At 42.0% G+C, this 20,643-nt stretch overlaps 1 protein-coding gene across 3 annotated transcripts in view; it reads left to right on the top strand.

The window, feature by feature from the left end:
• The window catches only part of RIMBP2 (RIMS binding protein 2), a 345,228-nt gene that overhangs the window by 227,208 nt on the left and 97,377 nt on the right, over positions 1 to 20,643 (top strand). For 2 of the 3 annotated variants that reach the window (XM_066603410.1, XM_066603408.1), the window contains exons 7-8: positions 6,818 to 6,838; positions 10,264 to 10,468. In XM_066603410.1, coding sequence (XP_066459507.1) covers positions 6,818 to 6,838; positions 10,264 to 10,468 — 226 coding nt within the window. The remainder of the gene's footprint in view (positions 1 to 6,817; positions 6,839 to 10,263; positions 10,469 to 20,643) is intronic. The other variant, XM_066603409.1, reaches the window with a different exon arrangement.

The following is a 20,643-nucleotide window of genomic DNA, read 5'->3' as shown; positions in this document are numbered from 1 at the left end:
GCCCGCCTGTGCTTGTCCACGTGTCCGTTGTTAAGTGGACCTTGGCAGTAACCGCGTTGATGAGGGCGCGTACAATGTTGCGGGAGACGTGGTCGTGCAGGGCTGGGAACTGAGTAGCGCGGGGCCGCCGCCGCCATCATACCTTTGAAAGCCTCCGTTTCCACAACCCTATACGGCAGCATCTCCAGGCTGATAAATTTGGCTATGTGCACGTTTAACGCTTGAGCGTGCGGGTGTGTGGCGGCGTGCTTGCGCTCCAACACTTGTGCTAGCGACGGCTGGATGGTGCGCTGAGAGACATTGGTGGATGGGGCCGAGGTCAGCGGAGTTGAGGGTGTGGGTGCAGGCCAGGAGACGGTAGTGCCTGTGTACTGAGAGGGGAGTTGGATCTCAGTGGCAGGTTGGGGCACAGGGGGAGAGGCAGCGGTGCAAACCTGAGGCGGTGAACAGCCTTCGTCCCACCTTGTGGGGTGCTTGGCCATCATATGTCTGCGCATGCTGGTGGTGGTGAGGCTGGTGGTGGTGGCTCCCCGGCTGATCTTGGCGCGACAAAGGTTGCACACCACTGTTCATCGGTCGTCTGCACTCTCAGTGAAAAACTGCCAGACCTTTGAGCACCTCGGCCTCTGCAGGGTGGCATGGCGCGAGGGGGCGCTTTGGGAAACAGTTGGTGGATTATTCGGTCTGGCCCTGCCTCTACCCCTGGCCACCGCACTGCCTCTTCCAACCTGCCCTGCTGCTGCACTTGCCTCCCCCTCTGAAGACCTGTCCTCAGTAGGCGTAGCAAACCAGGTGGGGTCAGTCACCTCATTGTCCTGCTGCTCTTCCTTCGAATCCTCTGTGCGCTCCTCCCTCGGACTTACTCCAATTACTACTACCTGAGTGATAGACAACTGTGTCTCATCGTCATCGTCCTCCTCACCCACTGAAAGCTCTTGAGACAGTTGCCGGAAGTCCCCAGCCTCATCCCCCGGACCCCGGGAACTTTCCAAAGGTTGGGCATCACGACAAACTCCTCCAGTGGGAGAGAATTCGGAACCATTGCTGGCCATTCTGGGCAGGGGCCCGAGAACAGTTCCTGGGAGTCTGCCTGCTCCTCAGAATGTGCCATTGTAATGGAGTGAGGAGGCTGGGAGGAAGGAGGAGCAGCAGCCAGAGGATTCAGAGTTGCAGCAGTGGATGGCGCAGAATTCTGTGTGGTCGATAGATTGCTGGATGCACTTTCTGCCATCCACGACAGGACCTGCTCACACTGCTCATTTTCTAATAAAGGTCTACCGCGTGGACCCATTAATTGTGAGATTAATCTTGGGACGCCAGAAACGTGCCTCTCTCCTAATCCCGCAGCAGTCGGCTACGATACACCTGCATCAGGAGCTGGGCCTGTGCCCACACCCTGACTTGGGCCTCCGCATCCTCACCCACGTCCACGTCCTCTAGGCCTACCCCTACCCCTCAGCATGGTGTATTACCAGTAGTGCAGAAACAGAACGCTGTAATTAAATGTGCCGCTTATTGGCCTGTGGTTGGAGGCTGACTTCACTTACGGAACGCACAGCAGAGGCAGGAAAGAATTTTGCGCAAGCCTGCTGTAACACTTAGCTGGCTGCGTATGAATTAGGACAACTACCCCCAGCAGAGACGCAGTACAGTCAGGACGGTCACAGGCAGCCCAAATAGATTTTTTTTCCCAAATTTTTTAGGAAAAGCCCAGTGCGTATATAGACTGGATATGTCTTTCACTGTCCCTGCCTCACCAGCACTACTGGCCGTGGACTATGTAAAATTACTGCAGACTGTTTCACTCTGGAAAGGATTACAGCGGTGATGTAAGAGGCAACGCAGAGGCAGGAAAGAATTTTGCGCAAGCCTGCTGTAACACTTAGCTGGCTGCGTATGAATTAGGACAACTACCCCCAGCAGAGACGCAGTACAGTCAGGACGGTCACAGGCAGCCCAAATAGATTTTTTTTCCCAAATTTTTTGGGAAAAGCCCACTGCGTATATAGACTGGATATGTCTTAAACTGTCCCTGCCTCACCAGCACTAATGGCCGTAGACTATGTAAAATTACTGCAGACTGTTTCACTCTGGACAGGATGACAGCGGTGATGTAAGAGGCAACGCAGAGGCAGGAAAGAATTTTGCGCAAGCCTGCTGTAACACTTAGCTGGCTGCGTATAATTTTAGGACAACTACCCCCAGCAGAGACGCAGTACAGTCAGGACGGTCACAGGCAGCCCAAATAGATTTTTTTTCCCAAATGTTTTTGGAAAGGCCCACTGTCTATATACACTAAATATGTCTTCTGTCCCTGCCTCACCACTACTGGCCCTGGACAATGTAAAATTACTGCAGGACGCAATGCTCTGCACGGCCGATATACAAAAAAAAAAAAAAAAAGTGCAACACTGCAAAAAGCAGCCTCCACAGTACTGCACACGGTCAGATGTGGCCCTAAGAATGACCGTTGGGGTTCTTGAAGCCTAAAATAACTCCTAACACTCTCCCTATAGCAACTCCAGCAAGACAGCACTTTCCCTGAACTATGTCAGAATGCATCTGTGGCGAGCCGCGGGAGGGGCCGATTTATATACTCGGGTGACACCTGATCTCGTCAGCCACTCACTGCAGGGGGGTGGTATAGGGCTTGAACGTCGCAGGGGGAAGTTGTAATGCCTTCCCTGTCTTTCTATTGGCCAGAAAAGCGCGCTAACGTCTCAGAGATGAAAGTGAAAGTAACTCGAACATTGCGTGGTGCTCGCCTCTAGTAACTAGCATCTCGAACACGCTAATACTCGAACGAGTATCAAGCTCGGACGAGTACGTTCGCTCATCTCTAACACCCACAAGTACAAAAAAATGCCTGATACATAATATTTAAATGGATTTAACATTTTCTACTTCCAGTTTTGGAAATATGAGTTTTGCATATTTTTACTTTAATTCTAAGAGCCAATATTATATTAAGGAGCTGCCGTGTCAGCAGTTCCCTAATGTATCTATTACCTACATTTATCCCTTTACAAGAGGCAATACTTCAGGTAATGGAACAGAAATCGTTCCTGCGACTTCACCCCAAGCGCTCTTTGCAAGGCATAAAAATGTATCCTAGTCATGCGATGGACACATAGATGCAGAGTTTGTAACAAGACAGATCTGTTCTGTAATGGGCTGGTTTATCCATTACATGATCCAATTAGCTTTTATCAACTGGAAGTAAATAATTAACATTCCTAACTGAATGGCAGCAAGCAGAGATCTTGAAAACTGTAAGAAATTGTTTAGCTTTTCATTATACAATGAAAAACCTTTATTTGTTGGAGTCAGATTATCCCTTTAACATCTACAGTACTCTAATCTCATTACTTTAGTTCTCATCAAAACACTGTATTTTATAAAGCATACCAACACTAATATTTAACCCCTTGATGATGAAGGTCGAACATGTACGTCCTCAGTCACTGGGGGTATATGGAGCATGCTCAGAAGCCAAGGCCAGTCCATACATGGCAGATGCTTTGTTAAACAGCTGACACCTGCGTGCACTGGCTGCAATTGTAGCTAGCTCTGACCGTGGCTGTTTAACCACTTAGATGCTGTAGTCAATGCTGGCTGTGGCATTTAGGCTGTTAGAGAACATGAGGCTTCCCCTTTCTCCTCATTAGCCAATGAGTTACCATGGAAAGTTTCCAGGCCTGTTGTGTATTCAAGGCTATTAAGCCCTGCCTGCGGCAACAATGATGGTACAAATGTAATCCCCAATTGCTTGTTCAAGTTCTATAGTGGGTTAAAAAAACAAGTTTAAGAAAAAATGTTTAATTTTGAAAAAAATAGAAGGTAAAGAAAAGCATTTGTCACAAAGGAATCTAAACAATAAATTAATATAATTGGTATTGCAGTTTCCAGAAAAGCTTGAACACATGAAGTTTGAAATCATGTCCTATGAGGAACGGTTAAAGGATCTGGGAATGTTTAGCTTGCAAAAAAGAAGTCTGAGAGGAGACAATAGCGGTCTACAAATATTTGAAGGGCTGTCACAGTGCAGAGGGATCAGCCCTATTCTCGTTTGTACAAGGAAAGACTAGAAGCAATGGGATGAAACTGAAAGGTCGGAGACACAGATTAGATATTAAAAAAAACTTTTTTATGGTGAGGGTGATCAATGAGTAGAACAGGTTCCCACGGGAGGTGGTGAGTTCTCCATCAATAGAAGTCTTCAAATAGAGGCTAGACAGACATCTGTCTGGGATGACTTAGTGAATCCTGCACTGAGCAGGGGTTGGACCAGATTACCTTGGAGGTCAATTCCAACTCTACCATTCTATGATTTTTCCACCATGGTAAACCCTGTAAAACGGAAAAGAAATTACTCACTGTCAGATTTTTCTCTTCCCCCATGCATCCCAAAAAAATTGAATTAAAAGTGATCAAAAGTGGCATATATCCCATACTTTTACCCATATAATCTACTGTTCACCCTGCAAAAAACACCCCCTCACGCAGCCCCATAATTAGAAAAAAGAAAATTCTAAGTGTCATAGAATAAGGCGACAAAAAACAATTATTTTTTTAAAGGTAAAAAATACATACATTTAATATCACCATAATTGTACTGACCTGCGTAATAAAGTTGACAGGTCATCTTTATCACACCATGAACACAGTAAAAACAAATTGCAATTGCGCAATAGCTTTTGTTTTCCATTTCACCCAACTTTAAAAGAATGTAAACTTTAAAAAAATCCCACTTGTCCCTTCAAAAACAAGCCCTCATACAATTATAAAATACAGCTACAAAAAAAAAGAAGGTATGGCCCTTAGAAGATAAGTAAAAAGCCAAACGAAAAAAGTCAGTATAACTTTAAGCACTTAATACGGGAGGACAAATTTAAAAAATGGTGCATTACTGCACATTTAACTGTATATTAGTCTTTAGAAATGTCCCACATAATAGGAAATTGGTCTTTGCAACTGCTAACCATGGAAAAAGTAATACCATACATTCCATGGAATAAAGTCTTGCTTTATAAGATTCTATCATTGCATATAATGTGTTCCTCAGTATTACCAACAGCCATTGTGCTTGAAGTTTTGATTGTACCCTAACATTCATTTAGCCTATACAATCAGGTGGTGAATTGACCACTAGTAAAATCAAAGCATACTATATTATACATGACAATGACAGTTAGTAAGGCGGGTAACTAAAGTAATAAATAGAATGAGTAGACTAAAATACCCAGAGAGGTTATCAAAATTGGGATTATTTAGTTCAGAAAAAAGACGTATGAGGGGCGACCTAATAACTATGTATAAATATATCAGGAGACAATACAGAAATCTCTCCCATCTTCTTTTTATACCCAGGACAGTGAGGCCTTAGTCAGACGGGCGTTTTTTCGCGCGATTTGCGGATTGCATGACGGATGCGCATCCGCAAATCGCGTGACCGGGGCCCGAAAATCTGCTCCTAGCCGCGTTTCATTAGAAACGGGCCGGAGCTGTCCAGCGCATTGCATTCAATACAGCCGGCTCCATTGAAAGCAATGCGCTGCGGGCGAGTGTGGGATGAATTGTCGGGAAGGGCTTAAATATATAAGCCCTTCCCTGCAATTCATCCAGAAATGTGTTAAAATAAAAAAAAATATATACTCACCTTGTCCCGGCAGCCGGAGTTCAGCGCGGCCGGCCTGCAGTGGGTGTGAAGGGGGTGTGAGTCAGGCCTGCCCCTTATTGGCTCAGCGCTGAGCCAATCAGAAGCAGGTCTGACTCACACCCCCTTCACACCCACTGCAGGCCGGCCGCGCTGAACTCCGGCTGCCGGGACAAGGTGAGTATATATTGAGCGCATATAGAGAAGAGAACAGGAATCGCAGATCGCAGATAGGTGCGATCTGCGATTTCTGTTCTATAATTTATCGGACGAGCGCATAAAAAGCGCTCATGTGTCCGATACCATTGCAAAGCAATGGTTTTAAAAAATCACCGGACGCATGCGCATGCTGAAATCGGGCGAAAAAACGCCCGTCTGACTAAGGCCTGACTGTAGCAAGGGGGCATCCTCTACATCTAGAGGAAAGAAGGTTTCTACACTAATATAGAAGGGCGTTCTTTACTGTAAGAGCAGTGAGAATATGGAACACTCTGCCCAAGGACATGGTTATGACAAATTTAATAAGAGTTCTAAAGGTGCCTGAACGCTTTTCTTGGGCGATACAATATTATATGTTATAATCACTAAGGACTTCAGAAGGATTGTTGATTCAGAGATTATTCCAATTGCCAGATTGGAGTCAGGAAAGAATTTTTTCTCTTAAATGGGGAAAATTGGCCTCTACCTCATTGGGTTTTTTTTGCATTTCCCTGGATCAACATTAGGGTGTAATAGGCTGAACTAGATGGGCATGTGTCTTTTTTTTAGTCTTACATGCTATGTTACATTATGGCAATATATGTTACTCCAAGTTGGTTTTATGACTGTACGATTTTTAAGATAAACTGGAACTTTTACAATACTTAACTTGTACAGTGTGCTCTCTTTTTATATAACTATGTTACCCATGATAAATAGAAATATGCTAAACAACGAATTAATATATGATTCTTGAATACATCATGCTGGCTTTCTCAGGCTCTCTGCCGTTCTGTGATGTACTGCAGTGTTTCATGCATGCAATAGCAGGTGATAAATTTTCTGTTTACTTTTTATTTAGACTGTTGTGTATTAAACAACTTTTGTTCATTTATGTTGGATTTGTATTTTATGTTTGATATTGTGTTTTTGTCTGGACCTATTGCTTTGCCTTTCACCCAGAACACTTTGGACAGCATGCAGGTATTTGAAATGTGTATTTGTGCCTTTGCCTCCTCATCTGCCCCTGTGCATGTCTTCTGTTGTTGAATCATTCTTATAACGCATGCAGCCAAAAATGGGCACTGGGAGAGGACATCTTGTGCCCAATTGACTCCCCCTCTGCCATGTGCATTGTTTCAATAAATGCCTTTAAGCCAATATGGTTTATTGTGGCATTGACGGGCTTCCACTAACTGCACTATCTTCTTTTTTATAAACTTACAGAACCAGTAGTACTATAACTGGTACTTAATCCCAGTCTCCCAGGTTGACCCATTATAACAGGTTTGTGCCATCACTATTCACAACACTGGGCATGCTTTTTGCATGGTCTTTAATCATAATAAACTAAAGGACACAACTTCTTGGCTACATGTGCATGTTACCATGGATTGGATGCTGAACAGATGCTGAGATCCTGTTTAGTAATGATTTATTGGTGGAGAAATTGCCTTTACCGCTCTGTGAACTCTCCACTACATGTGTAAATGGATGAAACTGTACTTACTATTTAGGTCTCAGCCTCTGGGCATAAACTTTTATTTTGTTGACTGTTCGTTAAAATACATTGGAGATGGAGCACAGCTTGTTGTAACCTTTAACCCCTGGTTGTCGCTCCTGCCCTTCAACAGGACTACAACAGGTGCAGAGCAGAAACAAGTATCATCCCAAATGAACCCTTCTGTGCAGAGCTGAATGACTCCTTTTGTATGGCTAAATGTAGCCAATCTTACAGTATCCGAGTAGGTTACATTATTTGAATCTCCCTGTCTTCTCATTTTCATTCTCTTCTGGCTCTAATTGTTTTCCAGTGTTTTCACATTGAAAATTACCAGTCTGATACCATTATTCATTCCTATTTAAGAATTAAGAAAAAACAAGTTGTAAGAATGGTTCAACAACTCCTGGTATTATTTGCTTGAATTCAGATCACCTATGGGTGCCCATACCTAGAGCAGGTTTTTGCTGCATGGCCAAGAACCATACAGCCAAAACTACACTTGATTATACCGTAAATTGCCATAGTTTGTTTTGTCACGTGTCCAAGCTATGTGGGGAAATCTATATTGCAAAACCGCGGCAATTCATTGTAAGATCATGTACAGTTTTGCTGCAGAATTTTCAGGCACCCTTACAGATTTTGCCCAAAGGGGTTAAAAACATGGGTGAAGATATACTTAGACTGCCTTTTTTTCATACACCAATCTAAAACCAAATACTTTAGAATAAGATGCCCCAAATGTATTAAGATGCACATGCCTCATTTTTGGTTGTTCGTGTACCAGAAATTGAAATTTACGGCTGCTCATAGCCAATTTATAGTATAAATTATAGTACATCTATACGTCTGTGGAGACCTTGCCACCTCTCGCTAAACCTCATCCACTTTTCTTTCCACTTTTTTTACAATGGCAAATAAGTGCAAAATGGCAAAACATCTCAAATAATTGCCAAAATATGGGAAGCACCAGAATTTTTCAATTTTTTCATTAGAAAAATTGCATTTTTTAATTTTGTCTTAAGCAAATCAATAAGGGCAATTTACTAAAGGCTATATTTCCATAATGTTTTGAGACTTTTTGCTATTTTACACTTCACTTATTGGAGTTCAGCACTTGGGGATTGGGCATTCCTTGGACCAAGAGATTAACTACAATTTAAACCTTAAGTTTAGTATAACTTATAACACAAGTCTACATTTGCTCATAGTAAGCATACATTTCATTTTCTGGTCCATGGATAACCTTAAATATATAAAATTGTGCTCTTCATAATTTCCTTACCTCTTACTGCAGTGCACATTGGTTTAAGACTGCCATATGGCACAGCAGTCTTAATATATCTCCTCCAATGCGCCACTTAATTCTTGGCCACTATCTCCTCTGCCATGCAGATCCCTATCATGACTGCTATATATACTTAAAAAAATCTCTAAATCTAAAACTTATAAAATACATCAATTGCCATCAGACTATGCGCACTTGTTATTTTACACGTCCACTTTTGTATTAGACTTTTCAATATTACCTTTTAATTATAGCTTAAAAAAAGTGAAAGAAAACATAAAAATCATACTAAACAGCTACACATGGAAAAACGAGAAAGTCATCATAATTCTTAATTCTAGAGCAAGTAAATTGCAACTTGTTAAACAGTAATGCTATACGACATTATAAATATATAGATCAGGATATACCTTTCATGCCCAGGAGGCTGGTGTCAGCATCAGGCAAAACTTGGCAGATGCTAAGGCCCTCTTTGCTTCTGAGGTCCATTCTCATCTTGGTAAACATTCTCTACACTTGTCAAACTGAGGGTTAATAGACAGGGAGGCCCCCTACGACTCTCTGATCCAACGGTCCACAATCACCGGAGGCTGGCCTTGATGCTAAGATTATAGATAAAATGACCAATAAAAACTTTCAGGACCATTTCTACTCAAACTCACAGGTATGGTGACCTGAATTCAAACAACTCGTGGTATTTTCCTGAGGATGTACCACAGAGTCCATGATGTCTTTGTAGAATAGCGGTAGATTGTATTTGAGGGTTTTTTGTATGTTGATATATTTATTTTGTCAATGTTAAATGGCTAGCTATATCATGTATAGTTTACTATACTTTCCTTGTGTTAAACATTTTCACGTTAATATTGTAATAATGTACAGTTTACTGGATAGTTGTATACAACCTATTACAGCACATATTAAATATAGACTTTGAAGGGGGTATATGAGATTTGAAACGGCACCACATCTGTCTATAGCCCATGTTAGGTATTGCAGCTCAGTCCTGTTCCCTTCGATGGCGTTGGGCTACAAAAACCATTGACAGGAGTGGTGTTTTTTCTAGAAAAAAATGCAAATCCCTTTATCTAATCCGTCTGTTAACTTTAGATCTTATATTACATTTTCCATGCCCTAAACATACTGAGTTTTTTCATTAGACTTTTAATAAATCATTGCTAAACATTTTTGTTAGCAAGAGATCATGCTACAGATAATAGAGTTAATATAATGTGACATATCGCCATCGTTCTTACACGTCTATTAAAGAAAATGCATTAAAAAGCATATTTTCATAACTCAAAGTCTTAAGTATTCTAGTCCATGTTTTTAAGCACGAAACCTCCTTTATGAGGATTGATATTACCTATCTTAATACTATTCAATCTAACATGCAATGCCAGTACTTTCTGTATTTCTTCTTTGCATATCCTATCCCTTATTGAAAACAAAAATCTTTTTACATAATATACCTATCATCTGTCAACAATAGAGGCATTCACTTTGGATCTGAGACATTACAATCTCATTACAATTAAAGTAACAATTCTATGCAGCACACTAAGGGTGAGGCTTCTTGCAAGTTATTAATATTGTTCAAAGAGCTGTATATTTTTTTAGGCCAAAGTTCGAGAATTGGAGGAGAAATGCCGAACGCAAAGTGAACAGTTCAATCTCCTTTCTCGGGAGCTGGAAAAGTTCCGCCAACAAGCAGGAAACATTGACTTGTTGAGTGGCAACGCAATCTATAATTCTGATATACCAGGCTCACCCAATAAGGCTTTCGCCCAGTTAATGAATGGAATAGCAACTACTATTGGCAAAGGTAAGTTAAAGAAACATTATATTAGAGAAGTTGGAGTCCGTATTTGGAATAATCATCTAGTATTTTATGTAATAAATTGGTACTCAATCATAATTACTGCCCAAGTGTTCATAAATCAGATGAACCAAGACCGTAGAGATAGTCCGCGGGTGCAATCATTCAGATTGTTGGTTGCCAAGGTATATATACTGTTGAGTAAAAAGATCAAGAGCAATCCGTGGGTAAAATCGTCAAATCTGTATTGGAATTAAAAAAGAAACATGCTCACAACAGTTGACCGATGACTGTGGTAGGGCTAGTGTTGTAAGCATATTTTACCTGTAATTTCAATAAAGCGTTGAAGATTTTACCTACTTAATATCTTATTTGTTTACAAATTAGATGACCATCTTCAGTCTTAGCCACATTGTATGTTCAAAAAAGCTTAAAAATTGTAAAAGAGCAACATATAAATTGAAGCTGTTTTCTATGGTGGAATGAGCTCAAATTGTTTTACACCAATGTGGTGGACCAGTCAACAATTACTAGAAACATTAGATGCGGTTATTGCTGCACAATGGGGTAACACCAGATACTGAAAGCAAAGGTTCACATATTTTTGCCACTCACAGACATGTTTTAGGAGCATTTCCCTCAATAAATACAGGACCAAGTCTAATATTTTTTATTGATTTGTTTACTTTGGTTCTCTTTATCTACTTTTAGGACTTGTGTGAAAATCTCATGTATTTTGTAGGTCAAATGTAAGCTGAAATATGAAAAATTGATATCCTAGTCAGTAGAATACAAAATAATCCAGTCTCCTCCACAGTTTGTTTCCATCTGCAAAAATATTTTGAATATAACTGAGACAGACAGATATATAGTGGGGTCATTGCACAGTGACAAGTATTGCCTGAAGAAGCTTGTGGAACCTGTAGATCAAGTTAGGCAATTTAATAATCAGCTGAAATGCGTCATTCTGCAGCCAAAATACGTCAGTGGCTTCTACTAAAGTTAATATGTATCTATAATTTCCATATGACTATTGCATATTCTCTAAAGGTAAACAATGCCGCAGGGTTTTACATTTATTATACAGCTATGTTCTTCCTTACCTTTCCCTTGGGCTCCACATATCTCAAGAAGTGTGGCATGAGATGACCAGTGCGCTCAGTGGTTGTGATGTGAATTGCAGGCTGTCAAGAGTCTTTTAGCATGTTGGGATATTATATACATTTGGTTTTATGAGAAATGTCAGTCCTTAACCAAATTTAAGCAAAGCTAGGAGTTAGACACATCTGTTGTTTAGTCTCACACCATGCTGATTCATAAATGAGAGATTATTAAGGATTAGAGATGAGCGAGCATACTCGCTAAGGGCAAATACCCGAGCGAGTATTGTCCTTAACGAGTACCTGCCCGCTCGTGAGAAAAGATTCGGGTGCCGGCGGGGTCAAGCGGTGTGTTGCGGGAGGGAGCGGGGGAGGGGGAGAGATCTCCCCCCGTTCCCCCCCGCCGGCACCCGAATCCTTTCTCACGAGCGGGCAGGTACTCGCTAGGGACAATACTCGCTCGAGTATTTGCCCTTAGCGAGTATCCTCGCTCATCTCTATTAAGGATCTTTTAAACGTAATTTGACTTAGTATATGTGTGGCAGCCACCTTTCCTCACAGCTGGTTTGGTACTTGTCGTTAATTGTAATGACTCTGTGCTTGGTAAACTGGAAATCCACTCTCCGTTCACTGACTTCTTGATGAGCTTGTGGTGTGCTTGTGTTTATACACAATAGACAATCAGAGGAGGTGGAGCTGCAGTAGGGAGGCAGAGAGCAGCAGCTTGAGCACTTAACATAAAAGTGCTTTTAAGACTTCTGCAGACTGTCATAAAACCGTATATTAAAGCTGCAGCCATAAACTATGTATAGTCAATACGTATGCCCCTAATGTATCACCCATTGAGTTTTTCCTGACCATGTGTGAGAAATTGTTACCACTAGAATACTCCAGGCGGATCTGGTGTAGGGACTTTAATTTCACTATTGATCCAACTATTGATTCTACATCCACTACCCCACTGCCCAGAACCAAAGCCCAAACTATAGAATTGACTACAGCGTTTCAAACGCTCACATTAGCTGATATTTGGCGAGAGTTCAACCCATGGAGTAGGGGTTTTACGTATTTTTCCCCAGCTCACAGGCATTACCCCAGATTGGACTGAATTCTTACCAAATTCCATATCATTACCACTTCTGTCCTCCTCTCGCTATATAATATGTACGTGGTCTGACCATGATAAGTGCTCTCGGAATTCCTTTTTACCCCTCACACTCGCAATCCATATAGTTGGAGACTTAATGAATCTTTACTAACTAACCCAGAACTAACTACTTCTATTCAACAGGAAATAGAAAAATATTTTCAACTTAATAGCCCTGAAACTACCTTCACTGATGTTCGTTGGCTAGCACACAAAACGGTAATTCGGGGAATACTAATATTCATGGCTACCTGCATAAAAAAGAAAGAACTCAGGCCCAGATAAATTTGGAACATAAGATTATTAAACTAGAACAAGCATACAGGCAACACCCCTCACTATACTTACTTAAGACAATCAAAGACTCCAGACTAGAGTTAAATGACATCTTAACACAAAAAACAGAAAAGGCATTAGCCTGGACACAATCTTCGTATTACCAATATGCAAACAAGCCGGACCACCTTTTAGCACATAAATTAAGAGAGAGGCAAACACTCAATAGTATATATAAGATCCAAACCCGACCAGGCACTCTCACCTCCAACCCAGACAAAATATACTCAACTTTACACCAATATTATCAGAAACTCTACACAGCACCCCACTCTGACACCCTGACAAACGCCTTTCTTTCCCAACTTAACCTCCCTAGACCATCGGACTCTGCCCTTGAAGATGTTAATTTAAATGTTACTATAGTAGAAGTTAATTGGGCAATTAAACGACTCAAGAGAGGTAAGGCCCCTGGACCGGACGGTTACACTAGTTTGTACTACAAAAAATTAGCTCCTTTATTAACCCCACATCTGGTTGAATTATACAACCATATCCTACAACAAGGCCAAATTCACACAGATTTCTTACAAGCTCTCATAATGACTATACCGAAACCTAGGAAGGACCCTACAGTCCCATCTAATTATAGGCCCATATCCCTCCTTAATATTGACCTCAAAATCCTTACATCCATCATGACTTTCAGACTTAATAAACTCCTCCCTTCACTGGTACACCATGATCAAGTGGGGTTTATCCAAGGCAGACAGGCACCTGATAATGTTTGCAAAATACTGAATCTAATCTACATAGCAAATCTCCAAAAAACAGTTAACAGTGAGTTAACAGTTCTCACACTCGACATCGAGAAAGCATATGATAGTCTGCTCATACTTACAACTTGTCCTTCATGAAATGGCATTTGGGGTGCCTTTCTTAAATCTTATTACAGCCCTTTATTCCAAACCTACAGCTTTTTTTAAAATCCCCTCTACCAGGCCTTCTGTTAATATACGAAGAAGCACTAGGCAAGGTTGCCCACTTTCTCCAGCCCTGTTCGCACTGGCAATAGAACCCCTAGCTATAGCCATACGTAATAACCCTAACATTTTTAGGGTCCCTGTGGATTCTCAAAATTCAGTCTCTTTGCCGATAACCTCCTTTTTACACTGACAAAACCCTTAACCTCTCTCCCTAATCTGTTGTCGGTTTTGGGGAACTTTAAAAGGGCATCCAGTCTCAAAATAAACCAATCAAAATACGAAATACTTCATTGTAATGTTCCACCCCACATTCAAAAACTCATTGTTATTAATTTTTAAATTCCACGCTCACAATATTTACCCTATCTTGGAATCAGACTAACAAACAACATAGATTCTATCTATAAGTGGAATTACGAACCCATTTTTCAAAAGCTCAGGCAAGACCTAATAAAGTGGGATTGCCCGTGCCTCTCCTGGATAGGCCGAATTCACAGTATAAAAATGGTGTTCTTACCAAGGATATTATACCTATTTAGAACACTTCCAGTCCCAGTCCCGCTTCAGACCATTCAAGAATTATGTCCTTTATTTGATCCCATAAATGTCCTAGGATATCAAAGAACATCATGTTTCTTCACAAAAAATCAGGTGGATTATCTGTACCTAATCTCCTTAATTACTATAAGGCAGCCCGTTTAGCCCAAATCCCATCAATTTATGCAGGGACTAGCTCCCCTCTGTGGGTCGCCATAGAAAACATACAATTATGTCCCCATAATTGGCCAACCCTGCTTTGGACCAAGGCCATCTTCCCAACTAGCCTCAGAATGTCAGCTCCTCTTTCATTTTTCAGAGTTTTACTATGGCGTAGGGCACGATTCAAGTTGACTTCTCATTCAGGACCATCTCCTCTGACCCCACTCCTGTCAAACCCAGCATTTCCCCCAGGATTTGATACCTCAAGCTTTACCTGGTGGCAATTTAATAAAATAACTAGCCTAAATGAATTCTTGCTCCATGGTAGGCTAACTTCACTTTCTGCCTTCAGAAACCATTTCCAGCCACCCCCAACAGAGAGGTAGAGAATTATCCAAGTATTCCACTTTTGGTCATCCTTAGTTCCCCCAGAGACTAAAGTTGAAATGAAACCACTGGAAACACTCTGCAAATATTCTCCAATTTACCCAGGCACGTTGTCGCATCTCTATAACGCACTGAATAAAGCAGAACAAGACAAATTACCTTACATGATTCAATGGGAATCAGATTTAACAGTAGAAAGATGGCGTCATGGCAGTGAGAGTCTAAGCAAAAACAACTGGCAAGTTAGTCTTACTGAGACTTCCCTAAAGGTGCTTCATAGAGCCTATTTGGTGCCAGCTCGCATACATGCTATCTACACTGAGGTCTCCAACATGTGCTTTAGGGGGTATGACAACATTGGAACCCATTTACACACATGGTGGACTTGCCCCATAGTGCGAGCCTTCTGGAAAAAAGTTATCCACCTTATTTGATCAGTCACTGGGACTTTTCTGGGATTGGACTCATATGTGCTGCTCCTAGGTAATAAAACCAAAAAATACGCAGTGCTCCCTTTAAGCTTATGCAATTTATAACTATGTCAGCTCGTACCCATATTGCTCAATATTGGTGTAAATCGCTTCTTCCCTTCAATCCCCCCATTACGCGAATTAATAGGACACTCCTGAACAAGAGATTGACTGCCATACGCCAAGACAAGATTGCACAGTTTGAGACAGTCTGGGATCACTTTGGTTAATATTCCTAACCTACAATACCACCTACAACTCTAACTATGTTGATGACCATTTGTAGCTTAAGTATGTCATCATGGTGAGAGGACTGATTGATTGAATAACTTGAGAGATGGAAGAAAAGAGGTTAAACATAGCACTACCCCGACTCGTGGCAAAATGCCAGCACAGAGATTATATTGTATTTCAAAGTTGGACCCGGATCTTCGGCACCCCCCTCCTCCCCTTTCCTTCCACTGTTTCACCCTGTACAATGCTAGTTTTGAATTTGTACCAGTTTATAACTGTACCAGTTTGTAACATTTTAGAGCTAATTGATGCTATATATGCCAAGAATTCCTGTTTTGCTAAACTTATTGCTCCCTGCGTGGGATCTATGCACCAGGAATGCTCCCAACAGTCTAAATTTTCTTTCAATAGATACTTTTGAAACATAAAGTTGCAGCCATAGATCATAGGTAACATAGTGTAGACACCCAAATACCAACTAATGTAATGGATAAATCCACAACTGGATGTCAACTTAACTTTAAAGCATTTTTTTGACAATGAAAAAATTTTTATGGGCAGGTAATAGGTTAAAATTAATAAGTCATAGTCACTATTCAGAGGTCCGCCCTGGTCCAGCACAGGAACCCCGAACCCCTTCCTGTCCCACTTCCCTGCTGTGATCCCAGATCCAGCTGCTGTTTACTGCATCGCTGGCTTCAGCTATGATAGTGTCATGAATGGCATGTGACTGCTGAAGCCTGTGATTAGCTGTGAGTTTACAGTAATTGGAGTCTGACCGACACTACTTCTTTAGGGACCGGAGTGGCAGAGACCAAGGCTCCTGTGATGGATTCTTTTGTTATTTTTACTCATTCCTTGCCCATATAATTTTTTTTACCGCTTGAAAACGCTTTAAATGCTGTATTTATTTTTTTGGGTTTTTTATCAACTCGGCCTTTTACATTACACTTATGTGCAGACATATATCTTACATAGTTCACTGATTAACACTTTATCCGAAACCTTTAACATTTCCATGATCTTCATTAATAGGTCCTGACTATAACTCAGATATGTACACAAGACAGATCAGCTGTGTTTTCTCAGCTGCGGTAGGACTGCTTGAATGTGATTAATCTTTTTCACATTGGCTTGTTTACCCTCCTGCCAACCTTCTAGAAGCACTGGCACATTGTAAAATGAAAGTAGTAAAATTGGAATGGGTTCAAAAAGCTGACAACATCACATACCCTTCATCTTCTAAATCATCCTCTGGTTTAATTTTCAGTGTTTGCCTGTGACTCAGACACATTTACTTAATTATCCTATGACATTCTCATTATTATTAGAAGGACCTTTAAAGCCTTGTTTCCTTGTATTAATATATATATTAATGCACCATTATTAAAGGGGTATTCCCAAACACATTTATCACCAATTCACAGCACGCTACACTGTTTAATTAACATGGGAGGATACAGTGTAACAGCTGGCAATATGGTCGGGAATCACCCACGGTTTCCCATCTCAGCCATGGAACACTGAGATGGGAATACCCCTTGGAAAAGTGTGTTGTATCAAGCAGCCTCGGAACGTGGTCTACCTTTCTCACTTTTTCAATGGATCTCCCATCCACTATGTACATCACTGACACCAATATTAGATATGAATAGCCTGGGTACATAAGTATGTAGCTTTTAATAATCAGCAATTGAAAAAAAAAGGAACCATAGTTTTTATATGAATATTTCACATTTTAACTGTTACTTGCTGACTAAAAATTATTAACTGGATGTAGCCTCAAAAAATTAGTTTAGCGAAATCCAAAATGTAGGTATCCACTATCAAAATGTTTGCACTGGTCATTTTTCAAATTCATTTGGAAACCCCGTAAGGCCTTGGGGTTGATCCAGAGACAGCATGCCACCGCCTGCATGGCGGTTCTTGCTATTATTATGAACGCTTCTTGTATACTAGTTTTCTTTTAGCTTGCATAGGTTATGTTTGTGCTTTGTAATGTTTGTGTTCACTGCTGCTTGTGCGATGCAAGGATAAGTTCCTTCTCTCTGTGATCCTGTCCTTGTTGTCAATGAAGAATTTAAAAAGAAACTTAGTTGAGAGTAATTTTCTGGCAGCTGAAAGGTAGGAACCTTGTCCAGGCCTGTGCCTCCATTAGTAATGTCACATTACCGTAATGTTAGCTGATTTTTGTTGATGCATACTGTAGATTGCTAATTGATAAAAAAAAAAATAATAAGACAAATTGTCACTAAAAACTATCCTCATTTTTGGAACAAAACTTTGACGTGGGACCAGAATACATAGTTATACTGAAAAAAAAACAAAATAAAAGAAGAAACTAGCTAACTAGCCCACTCCAACTTTCATCGAAAGCACAGACATGTTTGATCATCCAGATATTTGAAGCATTTGCAAAAGACCTCCAGCTCATATAGAGAGTCAAAAAATCTTGTATCATAAATATTAAAAATAGAAAAGAAAAAAGGTGACAACCACTGACAAAAGACCTGCTAACGCATTTCTGGCGTGTGACTGCGCCCTTAGTTGTAGCAGAAGAAAAAGACCAAACTGCTGTTTTTAAAATCAAAAAACCACATCCATCTGAAACCTATCACCAGATTACACCAATTAAATATGTAAAAAAAGAGTGAACATAATAAACATCAGAATCCTCCTACACAAGAGAATCATTTGAGCTATATTTATGTAGTATTACTACTCGCTGTTACGATTGCTCATACACCATTGATGTGCGACTAATATGATTACTCAAAGCTTATCATTTTGATTGTGTAGAGTCATGTTAAACAGAAATCATATATAATAATAAGAAAAGACAAGCATGACTGACCTGACCTCATATCAGTAGATAACTTCCTCGAATTGCACAACAGAGGCATTAAGTAAGACAAACTATACAAGTGCACCGAAACCTCCAACTGCCTATCTGACATGTTCCCTCAATCCCAGCTAAGCGCGCTGTGACCGCTAGTTCTCTAACCTACACAGGCACAAAGCCCAGACACGCATTATGCTAGTCGCAGTAGTTCCATACCTGGAAAGTATTGTTCTGCAGTTTATAGCACTGCATTCATTAGTGACAATCAAAGTACTTCAATAGCATACTCAGAACAATAATAGGTTAAGAATGTTGGAAATAACAATCTTTAGTGCTAATCGGCAAACCAAAGATTTTTACCAATTAAACATGCATTTAGGAGGAAAGCTAGTATAAATAAGCCTACAGGCTTTTTCCTGCACCACGCTTTGACCCCTTTGTCTGACCTTTGGTGGACGATTTTGGTGTCATTAGATTAGTGACATCCTCACAGGCACCATAAAATCCTAAAATTGGAGATTGGTACAGCGAGTGACCTGTGAGGGCAGTCCAAACTTCCTATGTTAAGTCTATGTGCTTGTGCCTGGGGATAGTGAACCATTGCTAAGCGAGTGTGAGCAGGCGGTACTGAAGCAGAGCGGCCAATACTGAATGACAAAAGCCACTGCTGATGGGGAGTGGCCGCTACTGAAGGGCAGCAGGCGGCACTGAAAGACAGCGGGGCAGCACTGAAGAACAGCGGGGTGGTGGAGAAGAGACAGCGAGTGATGTAAAAGTGACAGTGGGTAGTACTGAAGGCAAGTGGGCGGCACAGAAAGAGAGCAGGCGGTGCAGAAGAGACAGCGGGCAGTGCAGAAGGTACAGCGGATGGTGCTGAAGGAGAATGGGTGGCGCTGAAGGGATAGTGGGTGGTGGAGAAAGAGAGTAGGGGGGCGCAGAAGGGACAGCGGGCAGTGCAGTAGGGACAACGGGGGTGCTGAAGGAGAGTAGGCGGTGCAGAAGGAACAGTTGGTGGCACTGAAGGAGAGCAGGCGGTGCACAAAGGACAGCGGACCACACTAAAGGAGAGCGGGCAGTGCAGAAGAGGCAGCAGGTGGTGCAGAAGGGACAGCAGACAGCACAGAAGGGCTAGCCGGCGGCGCAGAAGGAGACCAGATGGCGCAGTAAGGACAGTGGGCCTCGTTGAAGGAGAGTAGGTGGTGCAGAAGGAACAGCAGGTGGTACTGAAGGACAGCGGGCGGTGCAGAAGGGACAGCAGGGGGTGCAGAAGGGACAGCAGGCTGCGCAGAAGGGACAGTGGCAGCGCTGAAGGAGAACGGCCGGTGGAGAAGGGACAGCGGGCAGCGCTGAAGAAGAGCAGGCAGTATAGAGACCGTGGGCGGTGCAGAAAGAACAGCAGGCGGTGCAGAAGGGACAGCGGGCAGTGCTGAAGGAGAGTGCACAGCACAGAAGAGACACCGGGTGGCGAAGAAGGAACAGCGGGTGGCACAGAAGGAGAGCAGGTGGTGCAGAATGGACAGCAGGTGGCTCTGAAGGAGAGCGGGCAGTGCAGAAGGGACAGCGGGTGTCGTTGAGGGAGAGCAGGCAGTGCCCAAGGGACAGCGGGCGGTGCAGAAGGGACAGCGAGTGGCGCTGAAGGAGAGAGGCAGTGCTGAAGGAGAGCAGGTGGTGCTGAAGGAACAGCAGGGTGGTGCTAAAGGGAGAGCGGGCGGTGCTGCAGGGACAGCGGGCGACGCTGAAGGGACAATTCAATTCAAAAATCCCTCCTCCACGGCGGCTGTGATTGGTTCATCCAGCACTGCTCAGTCAATCACAGCAGCACTGGATGGACCAATCGTAACCAGCCCACTTCGACTGGCCTTACTATGACTGTGATTACTATCAACAAATCTCAGGGAAAGGCTTTCAACAATGTTGGAATTTATCTTCAGCGCTCTGCGTTCATTCATGGAAATTTTGTATGTAGCATTTTCGAGAGTCACCAAAAAACAGAACTTAAAAGTCAAAACATACCCCGATTCAGTTCAAGGGGTACGCTTA

Source organism: Eleutherodactylus coqui, chromosome 5 (genome assembly GCF_035609145.1).
Source record: "Eleutherodactylus coqui strain aEleCoq1 chromosome 5, aEleCoq1.hap1, whole genome shotgun sequence".
NCBI classification, from domain to species: Eukaryota; Metazoa; Chordata; class Amphibia; order Anura; family Eleutherodactylidae; genus Eleutherodactylus; species Eleutherodactylus coqui.
Note: the sequence above shows the minus strand (reverse complement) of the source record. Positions and strands in the feature narration are given on the sequence as shown.